This window comes from Brienomyrus brachyistius, chromosome 11, assembly GCF_023856365.1.
Source record: "Brienomyrus brachyistius isolate T26 chromosome 11, BBRACH_0.4, whole genome shotgun sequence".
NCBI classification, from domain to species: Eukaryota; Metazoa; Chordata; class Actinopteri; order Osteoglossiformes; family Mormyridae; genus Brienomyrus; species Brienomyrus brachyistius.
In genome coordinates, this window is record NC_064543.1 from 6275856 (window position 1) to 6302364 (window position 26509).

Below are 26509 nucleotides of genomic sequence, written 5' to 3' on the forward strand. Positions count from 1 at the left end.
ACCCAGCCTCACAGAGTCATGTTGTTGCAAAGGGCTAGAAATGTGGCATTTCGTTTTTCAGGTTCCTCCAAATGTCTGACTGGAGCATGGAGGAATATTGCACTTTCAAACTTCCATCACTGGTATTTCAATAAATTCCTCCAGTGACATCAAATCAACGCCCTTGTCATCAGCTCCTGTTTCAAAAGGATTTCCAATCCAATTCAAATGATGATTGTCCAGCTCTGGGAGATGGTTGTGTGTGTGTGTGTGTGTGTGTGTATATATATATATATATATATATATATATATATATATATATATATATATATATATACACACACACACACACACACACACACATATATATATATATATATATATATATATATATATATACACACACACACACACACACACACATATATATATATATATATATATACACACACACACATATATATATATATATATATATATATATATATACACACACACACACACACACACACACAGGCTCCGGACCCCCGCGACCCAGTAGGATAAGCGGTTTGGAAAACGGATGGATGGATGGATATACACACACACAGTATTTTTAAAAATGAAAGTGGCTTAATTTATATAGTTTTATTAATAATAATTGATACTTTATTGATCCCCTGTAGGGAAATTATCTTTACGCCTCCCTCAACTTGCTCCTTGTGGAGTAAGTTGACCGCGAAGAGCTGCCACCCGTAGCGGCGCCCAGGGAGCTTGGTGTTAAGGGTCTTGCTCAAGGAGCAAGCCACTGAGCCACACGCTATAATAATAGGGCTATATTGTAGTCTATAAGATATGCATATATCATTTTTTGGATGAGGGTGGGTAGTGAGTCCTCAGCCTGCAGCATGTTTCTTGGGGGGGGGGGGGGGGGCTCTAGCATGCACGCAAAAGCGCCTTGACGTCAGCTTACGGGACGACGTCTCCGTGCCTTCAGATCGCGCCACGTCACCGCCCTCTGTGATTGGCTGAGGAGCGGGGTCCGTTTGACAACTGGGGGAAAGCGGCTCGATGGCAACATGAGAATTACTGTACCCACGACTCCTTTTCGTGGTTTAATTTTTACTATTATTGTTTTGTATTTTTTTTTTGAATTGGTGACTTATGAGAAGGTGACAACAGAGGCGCCTTTGGAAAACCAGGATCTGAGCTTCTTAATGCTACCGGGTAGTCTATCCGACACAGGCCCGGCCAGCCACACACTGGCCCCGGAGGGCTCACTTGCGGACTCACCTTGCTATTTAGTCGTTTTAAAGCGCTACGTCTGCCTTCGGGATTTATATGTTTCTCTGTTTGTGTCGTGTGAATGCGTGCTAAATGCTACACTGTTAGCCGACGCGAGCAAGGCCTAGTTATCAGGCCGAGAAACCGAAACTAACTCTGGAAAAGTTACTTTTAATGCCGTCGACACGCCGGGGAAAGCTCTTGCAAGTTACTACGTGCTTTACTAAATGACCAGTATTCTTAACCGCTTGATATCATGGCTTACAACCTTTTCATGAGCTTTAAAGCGTTAATGTCTGGCCCTGGCGCTGAGTAAATCCACCGCGCGACACTTGTATCATTGTATTTACTTATTAAGCAGAAGCTCGTGTCCAAGTCGACGTACATGTAAAGATCAGATAGCAGAGTCCCCACAACAATTGGAATTAAGGGCCCAAAAGAGGTATAATTGCTCTGTCTATAACCCGGTGTTGTTGCTCAAACGGTGCTTCTGTTTACTGGCGACTTGCAGCATACATTCACTTATTTTTGCAGAGGACGAAAGCAGGTTCAGAATCAGAATCGGGTTCATTGTTCGTCAGGTGCGGTAAGAAAAGGGCTTGTCCAGCAAGTTTGTAAAACATATCAAACATGCATGTAGTTGTAAAGGTGATCCAGTAGGCGATGAGTATAAAATTGAATCCTTTATGAAAAAAAGATTGATCTTCAACTAACCTGAAGTATATGCATGGGCAATTATGAACATTTACACTTTTATTTCACTTTTCCTAAATTGATGAATCTGTCATCACACATCTGTAAGGATACGTAAACACTGGCAGGTGAACGCGCTTGTCGCCAATTAACAGGGTTACCGCATAACGAAGGGCATTGAAACGTGGGCATGGATTCGTAACTCCCCGAGCCACCCACCGTTTGTGCAGACTTTCTGAAATTATGTATCGTAATGTAATGGTATTGCATCGTGTGTGTGTCCACAGTGGGAGCCTTTCTCGCAGAGTATGGCTGGTACCTGCTGTTCTTCAGTGTGGGCGTCTTCCTACTCATCCAGGAGTTTAGGAAGCGGGGAACCAACCAGCCACCAAGCAGATCCTCCCTAGAAATTGTGAACGGTCCGTTTCGTACTTTATAAAAGTCACTTTCTCTCTTTTGTCTGTGGGTGATGTGTAATTTAAACACGATACTTTGTCCTCCCAGATGCTCCGTCTGTGGTGAGACGCCAGGAGGCTCTGGACGCATCGCGTCAAAGGATGCAGGACGAGTTGGATGCCAAAGCTGAGCAGTACAAAGAGAAGAAGCAGAAAGTGTGTATGAGTGTGTGATCACCTGGAGACCCTCCCAAACACTGCATTTGCCTGCTTTTTCATAAGGGATTTAATTTCATATTCATGGGCAGCTAGATCCCCTTTACAACTGCGTGCCTGTTTGACGTATTTTACAAACGTGCAGGACAGGTCCTTTTCTTAGCGCAGATCTTTTATTTGGCTCTCCAAACTTTACGAATCTGCTTCCTTTCCTCTGCATAAACAAGTAAATGTACGCCGCATGAATATGTTAGTCATTACCCAGATTGCTCAGATTAATGTTTCTAGGTGTAAAATGGTATTTCCTTCAGGCTGAAGAAGAGAAAAGAAAACAGAAAACTATAATGTGGGACAGCATGAAGTCAGGGAGGAGTTCTAAGACCAGTGCAGAGGCTGCAGACGTAAGAGCTTCTTTCTGCTTTGGTTTATAAAGTGCTTAGGTACTAGTGTTGAAGGTGTTGGACGGAGATGCTACCATGTTTGAAATCTACAAGGTGTGTAAGAAATTGTGCCAGTGGCCAGCTGTTTGCACATGAATGTAAAATGTACCAAATCTCTGGATAATGGGTAAATTGAAAAATGCCTAATGGAATGTTGCAGAATAATGAAGGAACCAGCTCATCAACGGAAGTCAAATCAAAGAGGAGTTTGAAACCATTACGAAGTGGTAAGTCCCCATCCCTGCAGTCTCTAGTCTCAACTCTCTAAGGCAGTGTTTGCCAACCTAGTCCTCGGGGAAACTCCGGACTGTCCACGTTTTTGTTTCCTCTCAGTGCACCTGTGCCAGATTTTCGGTGTTCCTGATTGGCTGGGAGCTAGGCTGCTCTAAAGCAGTGTTTCCCAGTCTGATCCTTGGGGACCCACAGCCGGTCCACGTTTTTGCTCCTTGCCTGACAGTCCACAGTTTTGCTTCGGTAGCTGGGAGGGAGGAAAAATGTGCACTGCCTGTGGTTCCCCGAGGACTGGATTAGGAAACACCCAACAATTCTTTAGAGTACTGGCTATATTAACATCAATACTATGTTGCAGGATACAATCCCATGACTGGCGAAGGTGGAGGAAGCTGTTCTTGGCGACCAGGAAGAAGAGGCCCCACGTCTGGTGGGTGAGGTTAAAGGAGGTCAGAGCGCCACTGCAAGAGTGACCTCTGACCCGGCTCCAGAGCACACAAAGGTCAACTGAAATTAAGCTGCCAGCCGTCAGATTGGGCCCCAAGTTGATTTTCCAAACCAGTCTTGCTTAACCAGATAACTGGATGCCACACCTGCCATTAGCTGTAATTTCTGAAATGTCTTTGAATGAATTGGAACCTTTTGAAAATTCTCCTTTGCTTTAGATGTATTTCTGTTACTTTTCAAGTAGGGTTATGTGTCACTCGTTTGTCTTAGAAACTGAGTATTAAGCAGCTAGCATTTCCTGTCCCTTTGTCTTGGCACAGTTAAGACTGTGATGCATATAATTGGAGCAGGTGAACAGTGCTTCTGATTCTAAACTTAGATATTTTTGGCTTCTGAGCATCTGAATGAGGAACACGCTGGGTAACCTTTCGAGACTGACAGCTTCCAATGAAGCCTTCCTTATAAATGGCTGCTTTGCCAGTGAGGGTGGCTGATTTTTTTTCAGAGGAATTGTGTGTTAGATCCCCCTCCCATACTTTCTGAAATGTCTGTTAAAGGAATCAAGCATACTGTATTAGAGCAAACAATACCTGTATGGTGTAAGAAGCTTACTGCAGTCTGAGGTGTGAATGTTGCCTCAGAATTATTGAAATAATGCAAGTAGTTGAAAGAAGTTGATTCTGCAGATGCGGAAGGATTATTTCCTTTATGCTCGTTTGCTGCACTTGCGTGTGGGTGTGTATAGTTTCATGATAAACTGCTCCCTACCCCTGAACGGTATGAAAACAATTTTTGTTGTAATAAAAAGTTGTTTCACAAAGCATTTGGTACCATGTCTTTTTTAAAAAATAGCTGTTCGTGATGATTGGTAGTTGACCGATGGCATTTCTTGACAAGTAATTGTGCTTCGTGTAAAAACTTTTCATGAATGTAATGCTTTATTTGCACTATATACTGAACAGTTATGGTCGCTAGGCGGCAGTGGTGTGTTGCAAATTTTTTTGCTGTCACCGGCTTTGTACGAATTGTCATTTATTTCCTTTTTAATGTGGGTAATTCTGGCATATTTGCCGACGTCTTTAAACAGTATTTATGTTTTTATGTATAAATAGTTTAGCGACCAGTTTTGCAATCGAGAATGCTATTCGTGACACTTTAAAATTTATCTGAAGATGTAGCCTATTTGGAATACAGTGCCGTACCATAAAGCCGGTCTCAAGCAACAGTAAGGGGCTCCACATCCTTTGGCTGCCGTTTGTTTGATTTCATGTAGTAACTGTATTCTTCATATGCTTCATTGTAAGTACGTACCGTCTTAAACGTTAAATCATATAAAATGTGCTACGGACTCAAAAGAATCGTCTTCGCGGGGGAGGGATTGGGCGGAGACGTCATCACGGTAAGTAGCCAATCAGAGGCATGTGACGGTGACCTCATTGGGTCAAACTTTACGGTTAAAGCCGCGTTGCTGTAAGGCGGCCGTGATGTTCTTACTATGGCAATGTAGGCGGTAGGAATGGAGGGGCTGCTCCTGAGATTAAGAGCGTTTCGATCCCGATCGCAATTTTCTGGGCTCTATCACTGAATTTAGCTCTCCGCTTAATGATCGGAGGAGTGACATGAGGCGGACGCTCTAGGTGGTGGTTGTATGGAGACGGGCGTGTTGCTACGTAGGCAGCGGACCCCATCGGGAGCGGCGGCAGGCTACGGACGAGCCGACTTATCGGGAGGCTGCCGCGTCGTATCATTCAGGGACGTCAGTTGGTTAAGTTGGGGGCGATGGCAGGTCGAAGTCGAAGAGCGTGGTTCAGTGTGCTTCTAGGTCTGATCCTCGGCTTCATCCTGGCTTCCAGGCTCATTTTACCCAGGGCGACGGAGCTGAAGAAGGCGGCTCACAACCGCAAGGCGGGCGCCGGAGGCTGCGGGATGCGCGGCGTGGCCAGGGTGCACTGGGTCGACGGGCTCCGCGGGGATGAGCAGGACGCCGCCAAACCGCTCGCAGCCTCCGGCTTCCTCTTCATCGGAGTCATGACCGCCCAGAAGTACCTGAACAGCCGGGCTGTAGCGGCTCACAGGTACGCTCTCGGTCCCGATCCAGCGGTGTCCTGTCCTCCTCTGCTTTGTTTTAATGTCGATCCTATGAGCGAGGGATGTCTGATCCAGCCTTTTTAAAAAATTAGCTGGACGACTTGAAAATAAAGAAAAACGCGGCTCTTTTACTTCTCGGTTTTATTGTTGGTTGACAGGTGCCCCGGTCTCTCTCTCAGCCGGTCCAGTTTAGCTGTCATTTATGTTCGTTGGTTCGGTTGGACTTGGATCATTGCCCCCCTGACTGGTCCGGCTCTGCTGCCCTCTCCCTTGGTCCTTATTCTTCATCTGGTTGTCCAGTGTCTGCAGCCGGCAGAGAAACCCCTTCTTACAGCCTATCAGCAGACTATGGGTTCAAACAGGCACATTGACACAGTGAAGAGTGATTGAACTGTTGAATAACTTAATTGATATGAATAAATGGGGTTAACTTACTCGGATGGTTTTCATTGTTCTTGCTCTCTGAGACTCAGTTTTTCTTCAATTGGTCCATATATGAGAAGTGATTGACACACAAATTTAATAATTTAAAGTAAGCAGAATACATGCAAAGCTGTTTATTGGCTACTTGGTGTTGGAGCTTTTCCAGGTTTATCGGGACTGCTGAAGGACAGTCTATTGTTAAATGTCCTGTAGTAACAGAATCAGCAAGTACTCCATATATATGGTGACTTATATCACAAAGGTGGTGCATTACGCGTTTACATTACATTTGTGGTTAATTACTGTCTTCCTACAGAAGATTTTCACTGTCTTAGTTTAAGGGCTAGAGATGCACGATATATCCGTTAACATACAGGCACCGAATGGTATTTGTTAACAATCGTGATATAGGTGTCAGTCTTGACCGATATTGCCGGCCGATACTAAAACTTATCAGTATTCAAAGTGAACAACCCTACAGCTAAAAGTGAAGTAGTTGCATAACTACAAAAAATAGAGGCGAGTATAGCATTGGATGATCAGCCATTCTCTGTAGTATATAAAGGTATTAAAACGCTTGGGGAATCGACTGTGTGGCTTTGAAAATGCGCAAGAAATCGAGTCCTGTGTTGGTTTAAAGGCTGCATGTCAAATAAGGGAAATCAAGACGCAAGATGGGCTTTAAATTTGGCCAGCCGATCTGTCTTTCATTTTCCTAAGAATAAAAGACAATGTAATGTGTTTATGCAAATCAGCAGTGGCAATTTTCACTCCCCACCCCTCACTCAGACATTATCAATATTAGCGATATTAGAGAAAAATATATCGGTTATTAGAATCCTTCAGAATTTCCATATCGGTGCACAACTGACTAAAAGTGTGTGTTTGTTTAGCTGGTTTCCTGCACAGTCTGGGCGTTAGGATCGCAAGTAATAGCGCACGTGGAAATGCTGGCGTATTTTAATACTAATATCATTCGCAGCTGACTTCAGCTCGGCCCAGACTCCTTACAGAGGCCTTAAGGAGAGTTCTGTGAAATTAAGTATTGCTCTGGGAACAAAGCGCTGTGCCCATACAGCGACATCGCTTTGTGCAGACAGCCTTCAGAGAGACCTTAATGCGTTTCCGGCAGGAGAAAGCGAGAGCTGCCATCTGCGGAGCTACTGGGCTATTGTGTATTCCTACAAAGAAACCTCGAGTACACTGGCAGCCGGCTGGTCAAAGCTGGGGGTTGTTGAATCTAATTTGATGTCTCTAGTAGCCTGAAATTTATTGTTGGTCTTTTGGTTCGCTGATAATGAAATATGGATGCTGTGTGTATACCTTTAATTCCTTTATAAGGTTTCTGCTGTGTATCAGATACTGATGTCACATTCATTTCTGCAGTTTTTTTCTTTTTACTTTTAATTACTCTGGTGTTCTTTTTGTTTACTTGAACTGCACTCTTGATTCTGTTTCTCTTTTTTCCTGGCTAATGCATCGTGTGCTTCGCCCATGCAGGACATGGGCTCAGACCATCCCAGGGAGGGTAGAGTTCTTCTCCAGCGAGGGCTCTGACACCTCCATCCCTATCCCCATCGTGACGCTGAAGAACGTGGACGACTCGTACCCGCCGCAGAAGAAGTCCTTCATGATGCTCAAGTACATGCACGACCACTACCTGGAGCAGTTCGAGTGGTTCATGCGGGCGGACGACGACGTCTACGTCAAGGGCGAGCGGCTGGAGGCCTTCCTGCGGAGCCTGAACAGCAGCGAGGCCATCTACCTGGGCCAGACGGGCATGGGTGCCCGTGACGAGCTGGGCAAGCTGGCCCTGGAGCCCGGAGAGAACTTCTGCATGGGCGGCCCGGGGGTGATCATGAGCCGCGAGGTTCTACGGCGCATGGCGCCCCACATCCGCCAGTGCCTGCAGGAGATGTACACCACCCACGAGGACGTGGAGGTGGGACGCTGCGTGCGGAGGTTCGCCGGTGTCCAGTGCGTCTGGTCCTATGAGGTAATGGCTAAGCCCCTTTTTTTTTTTAAAAGATTTAAATACTGGTTTGGTTTTAGGGTGCAGCCCTGGTTCCTTGGGTACTGTTAAGACCTCCTGGGTTGGTGGTTCGAATCCCATCAGGCTAAGTAGAATCTACTTTAATTTCCTCATGCAGTCCAAGATGCTTTTAGGCTGGCCTACATCTCTAAGTTGTCCAGAGTTAGTGTGTGTGTGTGTGTGTATAGTCATGTATATATTACATTGTGGGGACCAAATGTAAAAATGCCAAAAGTCTTGTAATTTGTTTGGTTTCTTATGGTTACGGTCGTCATAGTCGGGAATAGGGTTATACAAAGATATGAGTACAGTTGTGTGTGTGTGTGTGTGTGTGTCTGCATGTCTGCTACATGGACTTCAGAACTGGGGGGGGGCACCCATTGCACCCATGCCCAGAATGTGGTGAATCATAAAAAAATGGCATGCAAAAAATTTAATGCAAACCAATACAATTTTATGAAAAATGATCCAGCCATTGTCTCCCATACCCATCAATGAAGTTCCAGAGATTTTAGGGCTGTTTAAACAGACACGCCTGAAAGCCTCCCTGTCAGCGAGCGCTCTAATCTCATCTCGTTAATTTCCTCTCGCAAACGAAAATGTCACAGTACATTAGCTGGCTCGCCGCCGTCACCTCGATTAAAATCGTTACGGAAATATGGAGCGGAATCGAGAGCTGTGAAACGCATTGGCGCAGAGCTTCAGATCGTGAAACAATCTGTGATTGGTCTGTTGAGGCCTGGGGGGTGGAGTTCTGCAGTTTTATTGGTTCTTCGGGGATGGTTCAGCAGCAAAATTTGTGTGCGATGGGTTTTTGTCTAATGTTTTATCTTAAATGTGTGGATGTACAGGGTGCTACGCAGTGTTTGTGTATAGTGTTTGCGGGTTTTTTTCTGCATACCAGGGACAACACTTAAGTCGTTTTTCCGCTTGCATGTTGTGCTCCATTGCTTTCTAAAGTAGATCATTTTACAAAAGGGGCTTTTAGTGTGTTTAGCTTGAAATCCCCAGTGGGAGCCTGATAGGCCGGCTCACATCCTCCTGCTTAGCCTCCCACTGCCCGCGACGCTTTATGCAGATGAATTCTGACAAAAACAATCTACACTGATATTTTTTTATTTTATTTTTTTTTTTTTTACTTGAATCCCTCTAAGTTGATGTGTCCCTGGTGATTGAATGAGTCAGGCATGACTTGATTAAGGTCTTTGAGGACATTCAGCTCTGGCTGAACGTGGGACACCAGGATTTGGTTGTTGATCCTTTAACATGTCGATAAATGACATCCGTTTTGGTACGTGACCTCTACCCGTCGTGATTAACGGCTCCCTCAGTGGATGCCAGGGCTGTAAATACTCCTGATGACTTTAAGGAAGGCTTGTGGGCCATGGCGGGGGGGGGGGGGGGGGGGGGGGCTAGGGGTCGCGACAGAACGGCTTGCTGAACTTCCTTGGTGGAAAGAAGCCGTGATTCTCTGCGTCTTATCAGAAGTGCCGCCTCTGATCCGGGGGGGTGCTGGTGCGGTCTGGCTCTGCCTTATCGGGGTCTCCCCGGCCTTGTCCTGTTGGCGGTGGGGGTGTCATTTTCCACTGAGGTCACGCAGCCCCTCCTGGCTGCTGGGCTCACGCCGCTCAAACCCACTGAGGAGGTGAAGAAACATTGCGTCGTCTTCGCTTGAAGACGTGTGCCAAGAGCCGAGTCGCGGCTCCTCTGTAATTAAACCTTGAGCTGAATTTGAGCAGTGGAGACGTCCACCTCTGAAGGCTCGCTTTTCAGCGTGACGGACTCTTATGAAAAATACTGCGGTCAGATTAACAGGTTCCTCGCCTTCCTGACATGGGAGCTGGGCCTCGACTCCCCGTAAAATCACATACACGTGTTTTTTCCCTTTTAAACAGATGAGATCCAGGCCGGTATCTTAGGCCCTTCCGCCTTCAGGCTGCGATCGAAGTTAGGGTTTGGGTGGAGGCGATCGGCACTGCTGCTATGGCAACGGCGGATTAGAAAGGCTGGGTCTCTCTAATCAGCGACTCGCTGTCCACTTGATATCCTTCGAGACCCCCCCCCCCCCCCCCCCCCCCCCCCCCCCATGCATGCACATGAGCCTGTGTTCAGGCTGCTGGACAGCTGTCATGATCTATCATTACGTCGTTATTGTTGTCCTTTTTGAAACATGCTTTCTGTTGCTGTTATATCCGATCTCTTCCACCCCCCTGGGAATGGTCTCTGGCACGCTATTGTTTTGGTTTTTACTTGCCATTTCCCAGAAAGCCTTGGAGTTTTGGTCACTAGGAGTGCTGGTGCTCCTGTCACCGCCCCCCCCAACATGTCACAGGGTTCTAGTTTCTCCGTATCCACTTTTTATCCAAATAGGGCTACTGCCGCTGTCTGTACCACAGCTCTTTGGGCTGCGTGACCCAAATGTATTTCTGTCTGGAATTTGTGAAGACCTGTAGTTTGCATTGCGCTCAGGGGTGTGTTTGGGGGTTTATTTGGTTTTGGTCCTGTGGGGGGGGGGGGGGGGGGGTTGTTTGTTTAGAGATCAACTCCTAGGCTCATCTGAAAGGCCTCTAGCATTGTGGTGGTCTTTAGCTTGGGCTGCTCTTGCCATGTTGCCCCCAGATGAAGGACGCTGCCAGTCACCACCTCTCGCAGGGTCTGTGAGGTTTTCCTCACTCTGTTTCAGCAAAGCGTCTCTCAGATCTGCCTGAAAGGCTGCTGCCGTCCTCCGTGTAGCGTGTGATCTTGCATTCCCACCCCGTTTCTCCCAAGCGGCCCGACCGTGACTGTGACGCTCTGATCTGTCTGGCTCAGCCGACTGGCCAAGCATGCTTCAGTTCACCCTGTAACCCAGTGTGACTCGGACGCGCTCTGGTCACCGCCGGACGTGTGTAATCGATGGATTCCCATTCCTGGTTCTGCTGGATCCTGCCTTTTAAACGGCAGTCTGTCCTGCCCTGTGCTTGGCTGCTTAGCTCACCTCCTTCTCTTGGGCATTGTGTGTGTGTGTTTTGACACTTGAATGTGTTCTTGATGGAGTGACCAGCGGCAGTCCCCTTTGTTATAAATATAAATGATCTGTCCGAGGGGAAGTCCGATACCATAGATGAATTTCCAAGTGTTCACACTAGTCGCTAATAAAAGAATTCCTTATGAGTTTGTCACCTGGGGGAGAAGCAGATAAACAGCAACAACCAGTCCGGCTTGTGGTTCCTCAGACACAAACAGAAGTGTCGTCTCTAAAAGCCTTTTTAATGGTAGGAACCCAGACTCGGCCTGAGCCCCACGTCAGACGCATATTTGTTCCGTGAAAGCGACAGCTCTTCGCTCACTTTCCCACAGGGTGACGGGAAGGTCGAACGGCCGTCATGCCGCCGCCTTTCAGGAGACGGGCTGCTCTCAGTGGCCGAAAGACCCTCATCAAGCCAATAAGCGAGCGATATGGAGCGGGATTAGCTGCACGTCAGATGGCATGTTCTCCTGCCTTCTACCTGACGAATCCCGTGCGACTGGAGCGTGGAACCACGTGACGCGTTAAACCGTACACAAGATGTCTTTTGTGTCAGTCTTGGTGATCCTTTTTTCCACCTCTGTTTGATTGGGGCCCCGATGCCCCTCGGAGTCGCATTCTCAATAGAGTCCCGCGCGCTTGTTGGCTCAGCGAGTCTCCCACTGTGGGAGCCAGTAAAACAAGGCGTCTTACCGAAGGCGGCAGACTCAGTTTGGCTGTCCTGAGCTGACCTCAGCCTCCTGGTCCCTGCTTGGTCTCGTCTTGCGGTGTTCCGGAGGTTTCCATTCAGACTTGTGCTGGGGCCTTTGCGCAGGTGTTCCCTGGTGTATGGTAGAGCCTGCGGTGGGCGGGGGCCTGACGTTTCTGTTATGTAGGGTGAAGATGCATTTGTGCAATTGGAGCGTCTGTTTTGGGGAATCCCTGTGATGCTCCAGGTTTGGGTGAGTAATTTGCACTCCTCCCCAGCTGCCCAGTAATGACCTGGGTATCCATCCATCCATCCACCCATCTTCTGGCCACTTATCCTGAGCAGGGACACAGCAGTAAGGTGGGGGTCCCCTCCGGATGGGATGGCGGTCTGTCATGAGAATACGCAGACCCCCCCAGAGCAGAGGCGGATCATGGACGTGATGGTCTTAAATGGAAATGGTTGCATTTCGTGTAAAATGAGAAGAATGGACCCATTTTTACAGTCTGCCCACCCCCCCCCCCCCCCCGATTTTGACCTTCTTTCCCTGACTCAGTAATAATCTGAGCTGGCTCTACAGTCCCTGAGGAATGCCAGGGTGATGGAGCCTGGTGATGAATGGCAAATCCTGTCTGTCTGTCCTTCTGTCCGTCCGTCCATCCGTTCCACATTGCAGGGACCAAATGTTACTTTTTGCCTGCGGGTACATTTCTCAGGCTGTCAATTCTATAAATCTGTGAATCCAATCTAAAAATAGCAAAAGTTTTGCATTTTGTTTGGTTAATTATGGTAAAGGTTAGGGTTGGGTAGGGGTAAGGGTGTGTTGTTGGGATTAGGGTTTGCCCATAGAAATATATGAGGACGAACGTTTGCTGTGGTCTGTGTGTGTGTATATTCTGTGTGGTTTGCGTGCGTGTTGTGTGTGTAGTGTGTATATTCTGTGTGGTTTGCGTGCGTGTTCTGTGTGTGTAGTGTGTATATTCTGTGTGGTTTCGTGCGTGTTCTGTGTGTGTAGTGTGTATATTGTGTGCCCCCCCCACGAGCTGCCTGTGTATTTGTGCGTAATAGGCAGCTGATCAACACCCCCGCCAACCCAACTCGTGGGAATATCCTCTTGCCATCCTGTAGCGAATGCGGGAATATTCCCCCCCCTCCTATCCTGTAGCGAATGCGGGGATGTCCCCCATCATATAGTGACTCACACTGGTCTCCATGCTTGTTAGTTGGTCAGCAGCATGTGGCCTCCACTAATGACCCTGGGTGTGAAGTGGAGGGTGAGGCAGGGGGCGGGGCTTGGGCCAGGTCCTTACCGCGCAGACCCTAGTGACCATCTGCTTCCTGATCTCTTTAGAGAGGAGCAGCCATCGGAGCTCCGCGTAGGCCTGGCTGCGTACCCAGTGCGGCCGCGTCCGTCACCGTGCTCAGGGTGCCTGGCCAGCCTCTCCTCACTGGCCAGACTGAGTGCCTCCTGTTCCCTATCTGATCTGAACGCCCTCCAGGAATCTTGGCCCGACGTGGGATCAGCCCTCTGGCCATCGCCTCTGTCGTTTTCCTTGGAAATTCCTCTCTCTTATCTCGCATCTGATTGGCTGCATTGGGACTCGGCCCCGTTTGATGGCAGACGTGCCACTTAAGCGTCGCCAAGCTCTCTGTGTTGGGAGCGCAACACTGGATGCGCTCTGCAGGTTTATGGAACTATATTCCCACGGTTGGTTGAAAGTTTTCAGATGCCATTTTGTGCCTGACTTCAATAAAATAGTTGGTTTCAGAACTGATGCTAATTTATTGTGATTGTAATGATTTATGGTGGGAGTATTTGAGCGACGCTGGAGATGCACATATGTGCAGTAAATTTAAAAGGTGAGCAGCCTGGTCCGGCCTGAGTGGGTTGTTGAGTCGTTTTTGCAGCCCCCTGCGTCCCGCTTGCACTGCATCGGGGTGAGGGGGGTGTGGTTTGTCACATGCTCATGGTGAGAATGAAGTTCCTCTTTTCGCAAAGGTCCCTGAAAGTGGCCTGCTTTTTGTGTGACTTCCCTGTGCATTTTTTCATCGGTGTGTGAGCTCTCCCCCCACAAAGGGCCATCTTCCCGGAGTTCCCCTCCAGCGTGTGACACCACACTGCTCCAGCCGCCCCTGGCCCCCCCACTAAGCCACTCCTCCCTCCCCCCTGTAACTCCGCGCCGAGTCTGGCAGTGAGCGTTTAGCAGGCAGCGTGGGGGGGGGCAGCTGGAGGTCTTTCAGCTCGCGTCGACCCCGCTTCTGTGTGGCCTCGCGCCTCTTCAGCGCCACGGCAACCGTCGTGTCCCCGGCGTCTCGCAGCCAGTATTCGTCTGTGTGTCCTCTGTGCCACCCCCCCCCCCCCCCCCCCCCCCGAGCTGCTTTCTGGTTTGGCATAAACCCACTGGTGTCAGCTTGGAGGTCTTTCAGGGACATGATTAATTAAGAAAGACACAAGGAAACCTTTCTTTATTCTGAATTTGGGGAAACTGTTATGTCAAAACTTGTAAGGTTTCAAATTTTAATTGTGTGTGTGTGAGTGAGAGAGAGTGAGAGAGAGTGAGAGGAGAGAGTGAGAGAGAGTGAGAGAGAGTGAGAGAGAGTGAGAGAGAGTGAGAGAGAGTGAGAGAGAGTGAGAGAGAGTGGGAGGTATGACACCTGCTGGGTAATTAACCATTAAATGGTATCTAGTTTCCCAGGTGTGTGGCGGTTAGCCCACCTGCACATTACCTTGGTTGAGGGTCGGGGGAAGCGGCCTGTCAGACAGAAACTTTACAAACTCTGACCACCATCTCCTCCCGCACACTCAAGTGACGTCATTCGTACATTTTCACGCTAGGCTAGGCTACTGGGTTGGTATCTCCGCAGCTGCACCATGGATCAAGCATTACGTCGTGGGAATCTGCGTAAAATCTGCTGTTATTCTAAGTGCTTAGAAGCAGAGAGCTGGAGAGCCAGTCTCTCTCCAACAAGCTTCTGGGTCAGACTCCGGATTGGCACGCAGGAGGACCTCTGCTTGGCCGTCCCGTCGACGTCCGAGTGCCCCGATTACCCAGATTTGTTCCAGCTGCTTTAATTGGCTGTTCCTGGGTGATGTTTGAATATTCAGCTGGCAATGCTGAGTTGACTTGTGTGCTTAGCTGCTCGGTCAGCAACATCTGGAGGTGTCACTCTGGCCAGTGGATGGCGGCAGTGTTCATGAAGAAGATTGATTGATTATAGGCTGGGAAATCTGTTCCTGCTCACATGTGTCAGGAGGGTAGGGGGCCCATGCCTTTGCCACCATTTGGGCAATACACACTGGTCTTACATGCCTTATCACCGCTGAGAATGGAGCAGGGGTACGGTGTCTCCATGAACATTCCCGTAAGGTGTCCAAATAGACGCAGAAGAACGTTCTCTGGTCTCAGCAACTTAATTTGTAGTCCAATTCATCTTGTTCGATGAAACCCAAACACAGATGTAGTTGAAGATTATCAAAGCAAAGGAAAGATCAGACTCCATGCGATGCACGGTGCTGATTGGCCTGCAGTGGGAGGGCGCCTTTGGGGGGGGGGGGGGGCTTCCTGTGTCCACAGGCCTGCCTGAAATCCCGCATGAAGATAAAGCTGTAGGTGGGGTTTTTTTCAGCTGCTCTCCTAAATGCAGTGGTGACCCGTTCTCCTAGGCCCTAGACGGCTTGGTCCAGTAGTGCCTGCATGTACCAGGGCTACATGGTGACCTTGTTTGCTGCTGGATTTTGGAATTAAATATGAATTTTGACCTGGTCCTGCAGTTTCCAGAGCAGAACATGAGCTACGTTTAATGGCGTGAAGCTGTCAAACTGATGTTAGGCCTGGCTCAGGGTAGCCTGGGCCGGCGTTCCCGTGCCCTTTCGGTGACCTCGGACCACCAGCGAGCGACAGAGCGGGAAGACGGACAGGGACCCGGAGAGTGTGCCATCGCTCTCCTGCGGCCCCTGGAGCCTCTCGTGTCCAAACCGGCAGCTTCCCCCTTATCGCCATTCCAGTCACTTTTTTTCTTGGAGTCCCGGATCTTCAACCACTCAGAGTTTCCCCTGTAATTTTCTGTTCGGGAGGGGTACACCATTACCCACCCGCAACCTGTCACTTTTTCTAAAAAAAAAAAAAAAAAACGCGTCACTTCTCCCAGCAGTACTGCTTAAGTCTCACTTTCATGCTTTTAAATTGAATGTCCCAATTTTTTCAAGCTGAAATCTGACCACCTGGAGACAGGCTTCCTGATTGACTTAACACATTGTAAGCGACTCGCCTGTCGAACAGGGCAGTGGGGAGGGCCGCTCCTCCAGACCACCAGGACTCTCTCCAGGGCGCCTCCTGAATGTTAACGACTCTGACGTTTTGTTTAAATTAGCTGCTTCCGTGCCTCATTCTGCTGCGAGACGGCACCCATAGCCGGACCTCCTCGGGTCACTCAAGCTTTCTTTTCTCGTTTTTTTTTCCTTCTCCGGTTCCTCGGCGGCAGCAGAGATGTAGCCGAGTGTGGCGTACCAGCTGGCGGAACCGGCCCGTGCGGAACGCCGGGGGCCTTGAAGCATCGGCATGGCCGCTGAGCCCTAGCGATCGCATTCCGATCGATGGAACGATGACTGCCGCTCCGTCTCCCTCCCCCCTCAGCAGATGGGAAATCTTTGTGTCTGTTGCTCAGTTCTCAGTGCCCTTGCACCCCCCCCCTTAAGCCGGGGAGTAGGGCTGGGTGATATGACCTAAAATCGATACCACGGTATTTTTAAACATTTACCTCATTCATGAAAAATTCACAATTTTTTAACCCTGCAAAATTCTGAAGATCATAACAGATCCTGAATGAGAAGAGTTTGTTGCAGTGCGTATTGTCTTCTGTTATAAAAATGGTTCAGTTGCTTAAATGTGCTTTAAGTAAAGCTGGGGCACTCGCACCACTTTTATATTTTTATGCAGGACATAATTCATGGTGACAGACGGAACAGAATATATACGTTTAATCAACAATAATAAAACCAGGACTTAAAGTATTTGTATTGCTTAAATGAAAGTGCAGTCGTAATAAAGTGCGCTCTGGTTTTGGGAGTGATGAATGAAGTCTGGATGGTGCGGAAACGCATGGCAACACATGAGTGTTGTAGTTTTTAAGGTGACAGATTACAAAAGTGACCCGTAGGGGAAGAAATGATCAAACACTAACGTCAGCAAAATGATTGGCAAGCACTCTAATGTTGGTATACTGCCCAATTCGACTTGATGGTATCTACCTGCTGTCTATTTTCCATCTTCACTATACAGAAGTGCTTTCGTAATTATTTTTGAGTCAAGTTTATTTCGGAGATGTCAGTGCTGTTAACGCCAAACTTGAGACTAGATCAAATCTATGCTTCCGGCAACAGCGATCAGTAACACGGGAACTGAATTGCACATGAACGAACCACTGAACAACGCTGTGCAACGGTCTCCAGTAGATGAGCTTCAACGTATTAATTCATGGGTTCTTTTGCCAGATAAATTATGCCACGAGAGAAACCCGATATCTTGTTCCTGTTGTAAAAAGAGAAGTTAATTGCTGGTTTATATCCTTCTTAAAGATGAGTTTTCTAACCTTTAGGTATACACTTGGAAAATGTGTAAGAAAATGAACACTATATGTGAAACTTGCGTCTTCCTGAAGTTGGTGCACATGGATGTAGTTTAAGTAAAGACTGACGTGGTTTTACGAAATGTGACAGCGGACAAACGTCTCATTGCGATTTTGTGACGTAACGTAAACACACGGCTGTTTGTGGTCGGTGTCTAAGCAATGGGGGGGGGAGCCAGATGGGCCCTCGGGTTTTTGGGAGACCCATTTTGGCCCCGGGGAAGCCTGTATGAGCCGTACACTCCCAGCATTCCGCTGTGCGAAATATCCAATTATCTGTGAAGGATCCTTGGAAGACAAACCCTAAAAATAGGCTGTTTAACATGTCTGCCTGCAGACTGGAGACAAAGATGAGCCCTTGAGCCACAGCAGTGTGTCTGACTGCCTTGCCTCCTTATTTTTTAGCCCCCACAAGCGCTGTACTGTTCGGAAGGACAGACAATCAGTGTGCTGTGAGCTTCTCCGTCTGTCGAGATCCGCATCGCCAAGTCGGGGGGGGGGGGGGGGTTTGCCCATCTTGGAGAGGAGCTGATAAGGAGTGTGGTGGGGGACACACAGAGAGTCAAGACAAGCCATTGTGTAGCGAAACCATGTACAGATGTGCTCAGAAGCGTATGATAACGTAATCGGGCGCAGTCATTCTGGGAACGACGGCCTTTTCCATGTTACTCGTGTGGTGTGGGACTCCTCTTGTCCACATTTGAAAAGCCGGCACCCTGGCTTGGTTTTTTTTAAGGCTGGGGTGGTTTCTCTCCCTTTCATTCTATGGATTTCCAGACTCTTCTGGGCTTCTGCTGCTGGACAGGATCCCATAGCTTCTGCTGCTGTCGGTGCTTGGGCCACGCCCTCCTCCGAACGCGCGGAATCCGCCTGGTGTTTAGTTTGCGTGGATGGGCAAGTATTCCAGATGGTTTGAGGAGCCGTGCTGTGATTCCGCAGACCGGACAGGTCCCCTCTTCGCCAGAGATGGTTTCCATCTTGGGTGTTTGCCAAGTGCCACAAACTGAGGGGAGACTGTAAACCAGGGTCCCTGTGTCTGTCTTGAAGCAGAGGGGATCGAGATGCGCACAGCCCCTACCTCTTCTCTGTAGATGCTCCGCTGGCCTGCACTGCGCTCTCTGCTGATACAGGCTCATTATTCTGGGGGCTGTACTCTGTGGCTCTTTGCGTTTTCGAGACTTTTGATTCTAAGACGATCCTCAGTTCCCTCCCCATGGTGCATGATGGTCCGGAGAATATGACTGTGGGTGACCTTGCGGTGGGCAGTCAGTGCCCCAGCTTGCCTTAATGGACACCCATTACTGTGGAATATGTGGCAGGACTGAGTTTAGTCCCTATGGGTACTTCTGCTGTAGACGCACATTAATGAACAGGGCGTCCCTGGGGGCTGCTCTCCTGTGTGCGTCTGGTCCCACATTATCATTGTCATCCTGTAGTGTGGCTGATTGCACTCCGCAGGTCTCTAAGTGGATCCGCCTTGCTTGCCCCACCAGTCACACTCAGTATGGTACCTCTATGTAAAGATTAGTGACTCCCCCCAAAAAAAGATATGAACTTCCCATCCACATAGGAAGAACAAGGGGGGGGGGGTTTCTAAGTTACCCATCTTTCCATTTTGTTGCATCTCTTCACCTCTTCCTTCTGGAAAGTTCCTTGTCACTGAATTCTAAGAATAGCAGGTTATTCCGGGTCCGGAAGCTCCCAGGAATGCGCAGGCTTTCCATCACCGTTGGCTTCCTTGCTCAGCCGAACCTTTTGCTTTTCAGCAACTAGTTAAAGGGGAATCTAGGACGGGACGACGGGCGGGAGCGTGAAGTCTTGCTCCGTCACAGCATGTCAAAGTGCTGACATACCAAGAGGCCTTTCAAAATGACCAGAAGAGCCCGCAAGCCGCCTGATTAGAGATCAGATTCCACCCTGAGATAGTGTGTTTCACTCGCTGTAACGAACTTTCCTGTGGGATGGCATTAAGCAACATCTCCGTGGCGGCCTGAATGCAGTCCGCAGTTATGCAGTAAACACCTTCCTTGTTAGTAATCTCTGATTTCACAACCATCTGTTTACATGACCATGTTTGAAGTCTTAAGAAATGCCTCTGGATATCCTGACCGCATGCGATCATGAATTCAGTCGCTATGAAGCTTCTGAAGGTGATGCAGTCTTCTTTGTAATCCTTGGTTCCGTTGCACCAAAAAAATTCCTGATGTGAGTCTTTGCTAAACAGCCACATCAGAGTCGATTCTGTGCAAGCGTGTGGAGGAGCACATGCGCCGTGAACCGCGTGAAAATGTCACCGGTAGGGAAGCTTTGGCACGCAGGGTGTAGCCTGGTCGTCCTCGTCTGTCGGGGCGGTCGCTTGTTTGAAGGCTGTCGCTGCTGTACTGTCAGCTGTCAGCGTTATTCTCCTCCATCTTTCTTTTTCTTTACATTTCAGGAAAATATCCCTTTATGCCCATCAGCTGTTTGTGTACAGGATTTCTTTAAGTATGAACTACTGGCACGTTAACCCAGACTCTAGCATTGTTGGCCAGGGAACCCGTGTGTGTGTGTGTGTGTGTGTGTGTGTGTGTGTGTGTGTGTGTGTGTGTGTGTGTGTGTGTGTGTGTGTGTGTGTGTGTGTGTGTGTGTGTGTGTGTGTGTGTGTGTGTGTGTGTGTGTGTGCGCCCCCTCTGCCTGACAGGCTCCAGGCTGACTGAAATCCTGTCCTGCATAAATGGATGGCTGGATAGTTTGGATATAACTAAAATATGCTGAATTACACAAGTTGGGGGAGGGGGGTAGAGGGCATCTTTCTATGCAGGGATAGTCCTCTGGCTGGTTAATGTGCTGATTTGTTGACAGCCCTTGACCAATTAGCTACATACATATTTCTCAGATGTCAAAGCAGTTTTTTTTTACCAAGCATGTGTGTGAAACCTATGATGCATTTTAAAAATGAATTAGTTTTCAGTACAACTTAGATTGTGTGACACTGATTACTGAGGTCTGATGAGGGAGCAAGGTGAGAGTTTAGTGTTCGTCACTCAACCAGTATTTGCTGTAGGCGGTAACCTTGGGGGGGGGGGGGGTTTCTCCGTTTGGGTTCTTTCATTTTGCTGGTGTGTGTCATGTCTTGATTTCCCCAAATAGAACCCAGTATTTTATCCTGAGAATCTGTTTCTTTTCTGTGCAGCTGGATTGGTATAATAATTAGTAAATTTCAGGCTTTGGGTTTCCTTTTATCTGACGAGCAGGGCCTTGATCGTGCTTGTTGTTTTGTTTATATCTCTCTACAAGGCGGCTGCCTGCATTGCTGAGGGTACTGAGGGATAATGGTACGGTCTGGCTACGTCGGCCTTTTGTGGACCGGCTCTTCCTCTCTCCCCATAGCCCCCACTGTGGCCTGTCTCCACAGGCCTTTTCCCCTCACAAATATGTGGCAGAAGTCTTTTACCTGCTATTTGGCAGCCTGTCCATTCTGTAAGAGATTTTAATGTCCACATCAAAATGGTGTTTTTATTAAACCCTCACTGGTGTATAATGGTACATTCCAGCCTGTACCACTCGCTTAATGGACTGATACCGGAGATACTGATGTTTGTTTTGGTATCATGCCTTCCTCACCTGATTTAATCTAACATTATTCTATGAAAGTTTAGCATGTACCTAAGATTTTGAGGAGTCAAAGGTCAGGGAGAACGTTGCAGTGGTTGGTACAATTTTAACATGTAATAAACATACCGAGAAACGTGGTTCTCTTCTGAACATTAGCTAATCTGATGAACACCTTGAATCTTAATCCATCCCCGGAGAAAGTGAGCGCTGGGTTGTGCGTTTGTCACCTGTCTGTCACGCAGCGCTGGGGACATCTCTACCGTGCCGGAGGGGCGCGTAGCTGCTCCTGTGCCCCCATATTCGCCCAGCTCAGGCTCCAGGATCAAACGTGGCGGGACTGTGATTAAGTCTGGTTGGATCCCCGTCTGCTCCCCCGCCCTCCTAGGGGCTGGGAAGAGCTCGCACACCTGACCGCCGCTGCCTTCTACTTAGAGCCATAGCCTCAGAGCCCTTTTGAACTTTTCCTCTCCTGGGGATTATTTGAAAGCCCCGCAAAGCCTGGCGTCCCACTAACAGCTTCTCACGAGGGTTTGTGGAATTGGCGTCTGGTTAAGGTGTGTTTTTAGGGTGACTTCAGGGACGGGGCGGGTCAGCTGTCCAGCTGGGTGCACAGGGCCAGTTCTAGAGCAGCAGCTGGAGTTTTGATGAACCTCTGGTTCTGAGAGATGAGTCTCTGTTGAAGGAGTTCTGGATGAACACCTGGTCTTGCAGGTGCCTTTGACAGCGACTTGTCAACTAAATTACTGGTTGTGGGCAGAACTTGTTAAGTGAAGAGAGTGATGAAAACAGAAGGTTACAAAGAAATGTAAAATCTTTCAGTTTTGATGCATTTTAATTTTTTTTTGTCTTCCATTCAAGACAGCCTTCCACTATGCACCATGACCAAGTAGAAGCTCCTTCCTACATAGGAAAGAAGTCACGATGAATAACTCTTCCCTGCTACTCCATGTAATCTGATGGTGATTTTTGGGGTTTTGTGGTTCTATAATTTATTTTTTCCTCCTGATTTGGTTACTTAATTTTGAATTTTATGATTTAAGTTTCCCTAGTGCATTTCACAACTTATAAAAGCGTTTTAAATTATTTTATGCAAATCGGCGGGTGTCCTACTTTTTATATTGTGTGGTTTCTTTTTATGTGGCTATCCGGACATAGAGGTTTGACCCCAGTCCTGGTCGAGGCGCGGATGGAGTCCTCACATTTATGGTTTGGTGGTGGGAGCTATGGGCTGGCGTGTGGGAATTAGCTGAGGTTTTCATTACTTATCGTTCTGGTTTTTCTTGTTGCTAGTTATACTTGAGCACCGTCCTTCTCCAGTCGCCTCCGGGACAAACTCAGTCCCTTTCTCTGCTAATACAGTTTATTAGCTTCCCGTTCTGGGATCAGCATTTAATGCACATGAGATTTCCATTAAGTTTTGCAAAAGTTAATATAAATAGATTTATCCCTCTTTAAATGTTCCTGCCTGGAGTCTTTAGCTCCCTTGGTTTTCAGCCAAACCAGTACCTTTCCTTGCCAGGGATTTGGGAGCTGGGGCTGAAACTGCAGTGAAATAAAACCTAAGGTGATTATTGCGACCTTCAAAGGCCTTTTTAATACCTGGTCGTAGTGAATATTTCTGCTTTCAGCCTTGCAGTTAATGTGGTTTACAGGTTCGGGAGTCTGGGTGGTAGGGCTGACCTGCAGACGCGTGTATTCTTGGGGGGTGGGAGACTTTGCATGCAGTTTTCAGCTCATTTTACAGGATATTCTCGCACAGGCTCCTGCCGGTGGGGGCTTCCTGTGGTGGTGTTGGATATGTGGCTCTGCGTCTGTGTCACTTTCATTCAACAAAAGTTATGGATTCGACATACATACCCGGCGCAGGGCTCTCCGATTTTTAGGGTTGTTTTTGGCAAAAATGTCGACAAGATTATAGGCTCTGCATAGTATCCACCTCCCCCCCTTTCACTTTCAGTAATTTGCGTTAAGTATAAACCCCTGTCGCAGACATCAGTGTGCCCATGTCCCTTCCTGTACCGTCTTCCACTTTATTTTTTGGGCGTTGTTTGCCAATACCAGGGTTCCACAAGTATGCTGTTCCCTGGCGTGGGGGTATAATTACCAGCGTCCATCTCAGAAAAGGATTCAAGGGTTTATTTGTCACATGCAAGGTACACAGTCGGACCGTAACCCTGCAGTCAAGCGTAAGGCGGTCAGCTCTGTCATGTAAACAGTGACCACATAAGACACTGAAGTAGGCATGTTGTTATAAATATAAAAAAATGCAAAAGTTATACTGTAGGATAAATAAGTACAGCTGCAATAAAGTGAGATATGCATAGGAGGGGATACAAGTTAAATGTCAGGCAGGTATTAAGCAGTCTGATGGCTTGAGGGTAGAAGCTTCTGAGCCTCTCTGGAAGCGCTTACCAGACCTCAGGTGGGTGAAGAGGCTGTTGTTCGGGTGAGTTGTGTCCCTGCAGATTTTGCCTGCTCTGCTCCTGTGCCTTCAGAGGTATGTGTCTTGTAAGGGGGGGGGCGGATCAGCCTTGAGGATTTGTTCAGCTGAATGTAAAAAGGAAGGACGCGACATTGGTAAATACTGTTTATTTCACCCTCCTTAGTTCTGGCCTTGCCTTTCAGCCGGACTGTCGTTTAGCGGCGCACGTTCGTTTCCCAGTCATGCCCTTTTCTGAACTCGACGGCGGCCGAGAAGCGACTGGTTCCTCCCCACTGTGTGGTTTGTCTTGGAAATAATTATGGTCTGAGTTCCTGGGGTGGGACATGGCGCGCTCCCTTGAATCCATCTTGATCAAGCTATGACGCAGCTTTAATTTTCTGGAGATCTTTGATCAATGGAAGTGTCAGAGGATTCAGGGGACGACCTGGGAGGATCTGCGGAGAGGAGCACGTCATCGAGGGCTGCGTGAGGGAATGTTCTCGCCCCCTGACATCCATGCGAGATTCTACAGTTACTGCTTGAATCTGCTTGAAGCGAAAACCTTAACGGCCTCCATGAGACTCTTCCTCAATTTGCCTGTCTGCCTGGGGGTGTATTTTTAGAGAGGGCGGAGCCAGGACTTGTCAATGGCCTCCACGGCAGACGCCCGCGGTGCTCAGCAGAGAATAAACGAGGCAAACGTTTTTCACGTGACCTACCATGTTGTGTCTTCCTGATACCGCGCTGTCGCATCTACTCCGAAGGCTGCTCGCGTAACCTCGAGATCCAGCGGCTCTCTTAACAATGCTTTCTCAACACTGTTGCATTATTTACCCTGACAGGCCTTATCTAGCTCATGCCCATTCAGGGCCAAGTAATGAACCAAGTACTGATCTGTAGGAACGATTGCAACTCTCCTCTGAAGAGCGACGTCTGGCATGCAGACAGGTGGATTTCCATTTGTACGCTCCCATTTCCTGCTCACTTTGCATAATTATGGCACACTTGGCGGGCTGTTGAAGCGTAAGTGGGACTGGAGTCATTTTCCTGTACTGAATCATCTGGGCCAAAGGCAGCCTCGTCTATCAGCAATGCCTTCCTCAGTTCTTGGTTCATTTCTTTCAGCCTGTAGCAGTGTAGTTCTTCTGTATATTTCACTGGCATACAAGCTGGAGTCTAACCGATAGACGCATTTGCCATATCCCCCTCAACACGTCTACCGAAATATTAATTTCTGAAGTCTGAGAGACGTTGTCATACTGTGTATCGGCTAACCGGTTAATCGGCCCAATTCACAGCTGCTTTTCAAAGGACTACTTTTTAAAACGTGGGCTTAAAGTTGTCCTCTGTCACTCACAAACTGGTCCCGTCGCCTGTCTATCGGTGTGGGAAACCGAAGGTCACCGTTATCGGCAGTGGGCCTTGCTTAGCAACCCTTATATGAAAACAAAAAGCATGTCGTGCTGTATCTCCTGAATGAGAACAACCCGGCCTTGATGTCGTCATCGGACTGACCTCCCGGGGGAGCAGCCGCCCACCAAATCGGCACGACCTTCCAATCTGATGGATTTCTGCTGGGTCTCGGTCGAAGTTGCCGTGAGGGATTAAATCGGGGATGTAGCTGGAATTTCAGGAGCGGGATGGTGGGAAAGAACAATGCGGAATTTGTTTTTAAATGTTTAAATTGCATGGGGATAAGATGACACTATAGGTCATGTGACGAGTTAGCTGACATTGAATTCAATTTTAGCTTTTGCCTCTGAAGTAAGTGACAGTGATTGTTTGTTTGTTTGTCTTTCCACGAGCTGGTGTGCGTTTTTAGTGCGTCTTCTGATCCGCCGTGTTAAACCTGGGTTTATTTCTAATAACCAAAAGACAGATCTCATTCTATCAGCGTTCACACCCCCGCCCCCCCCCAGACCTTCACTGCAGGAAACTGCAGCATCACTGCAGCACCCTGACATCCGTCCTTCAGGATCACGGTGCAGATTTCTGCAGCTGTACAGAGACTCTTATCAACAGGTTGTCATTAGAGAGTTTAATTCCACTGAAACTAGACTCCGTCGTTTGCGTGTCTGCGCCATTCCTTTAAAGATCCAAAGACTCTGTGGGGCCCCGACCCATCTGGTATACCCTGGTCCTCCAGGCCAGTATTAAAATGGCCCATTTAAATAGAATTACCCCCCTCCCTCATCTTTCAACAGTCTTGTGACAGACATGCCCTTGAGTTTATTAAAGAAATAAGTGATCATTTGGACCAATTAGAGATGGATGACAAAAGGCCTTTTTACCCCTCTGTGTTACAGGACTGTACTCTCCTGCTGCAGGCTGATATGAGGGTAATCGGGGGAAAATGGGGCCCTAATATTGGGGGCTCGGATTTCCCTACACTGGCTTTCGCCTGTCCTCACGTTTCAGGCATTATGAAATTCTCTTCGCCTGAAAAACATCGTAGTTCCGCCCTGATGGTCAGAGCGTGATGTTTTTAGATGATGCCTTTTTAGAAAAGGCCTGTACAGGAATTTCCGTCCGGCCTTGCATTGTGTAGGAAGGTCCTGTTGTTTTAAACCCGGCCCTCTCTGTTTTGACGTCGCCCCCGGACTGCCGGCCAGTGATGCACCATCTGCCGGCCTACTGGGAAGAATGGCACGGCGTGGGCACTGCGGAGCTCCGCAGCTCCCACGTCACATCTGGCATCGTCCGGCAGAAGCCCGGCTCTGTCTGTGGTCCCGCACTCGACAGGAGCCAAGTCTGGAGGCGTCTCCTCTCTCCCTGACAGACAGACGTTCTGCTTTCGGGAGGCAGAAGGCAGACGTGCGAATTAGCAGCATGTTAAGTCGGAGTGTAATTCTCTGCTTTTCTGCGACTTGGATGTGAGTAAAATGTCCCCCTGCCACATTATTTCAGCGTGTAAATCGGTAAGACGGGTGTAAGACATTCCTAATCCAGTCTCGTAACTGCTTAAC

General features: G+C 48.3%; 2 protein-coding genes across 2 annotated transcripts in view; both read left to right on the forward strand.

Moving 5' to 3' along the window:
• The first annotated feature begins 965 nt into the window (after positions 1 to 965).
• On the forward strand, positions 966 to 4484 carry selenos (selenoprotein S). Its single transcript, XM_049031027.1, has 6 exons — positions 966 to 1185; positions 2223 to 2354; positions 2440 to 2546; positions 2858 to 2947; positions 3147 to 3213; positions 3576 to 4484. The coding sequence occupies exons 1-6, from the start codon at positions 1038 to 1040 to the stop codon at positions 3653 to 3655; spliced, it is 624 nt and encodes a 207-aa protein (XP_048886984.1). The 5' UTR covers positions 966 to 1037; the 3' UTR covers positions 3656 to 4484.
• A 130-nt stretch (positions 4485 to 4614) lies between these two features.
• The window catches only part of chsy1 (chondroitin sulfate synthase 1), a 30083-nt gene continuing 8188 nt past the window's right edge, over positions 4615 to 26509 (forward strand). Inside the window, exons 1-2 of the mRNA XM_049031026.1 lie at positions 4615 to 5739; positions 7676 to 8171. Coding sequence (XP_048886983.1) covers positions 5444 to 5739; positions 7676 to 8171 — 792 coding nt within the window. The 5' untranslated portion in view covers positions 4615 to 5443. The remainder of the gene's footprint in view (positions 5740 to 7675; positions 8172 to 26509) is intronic.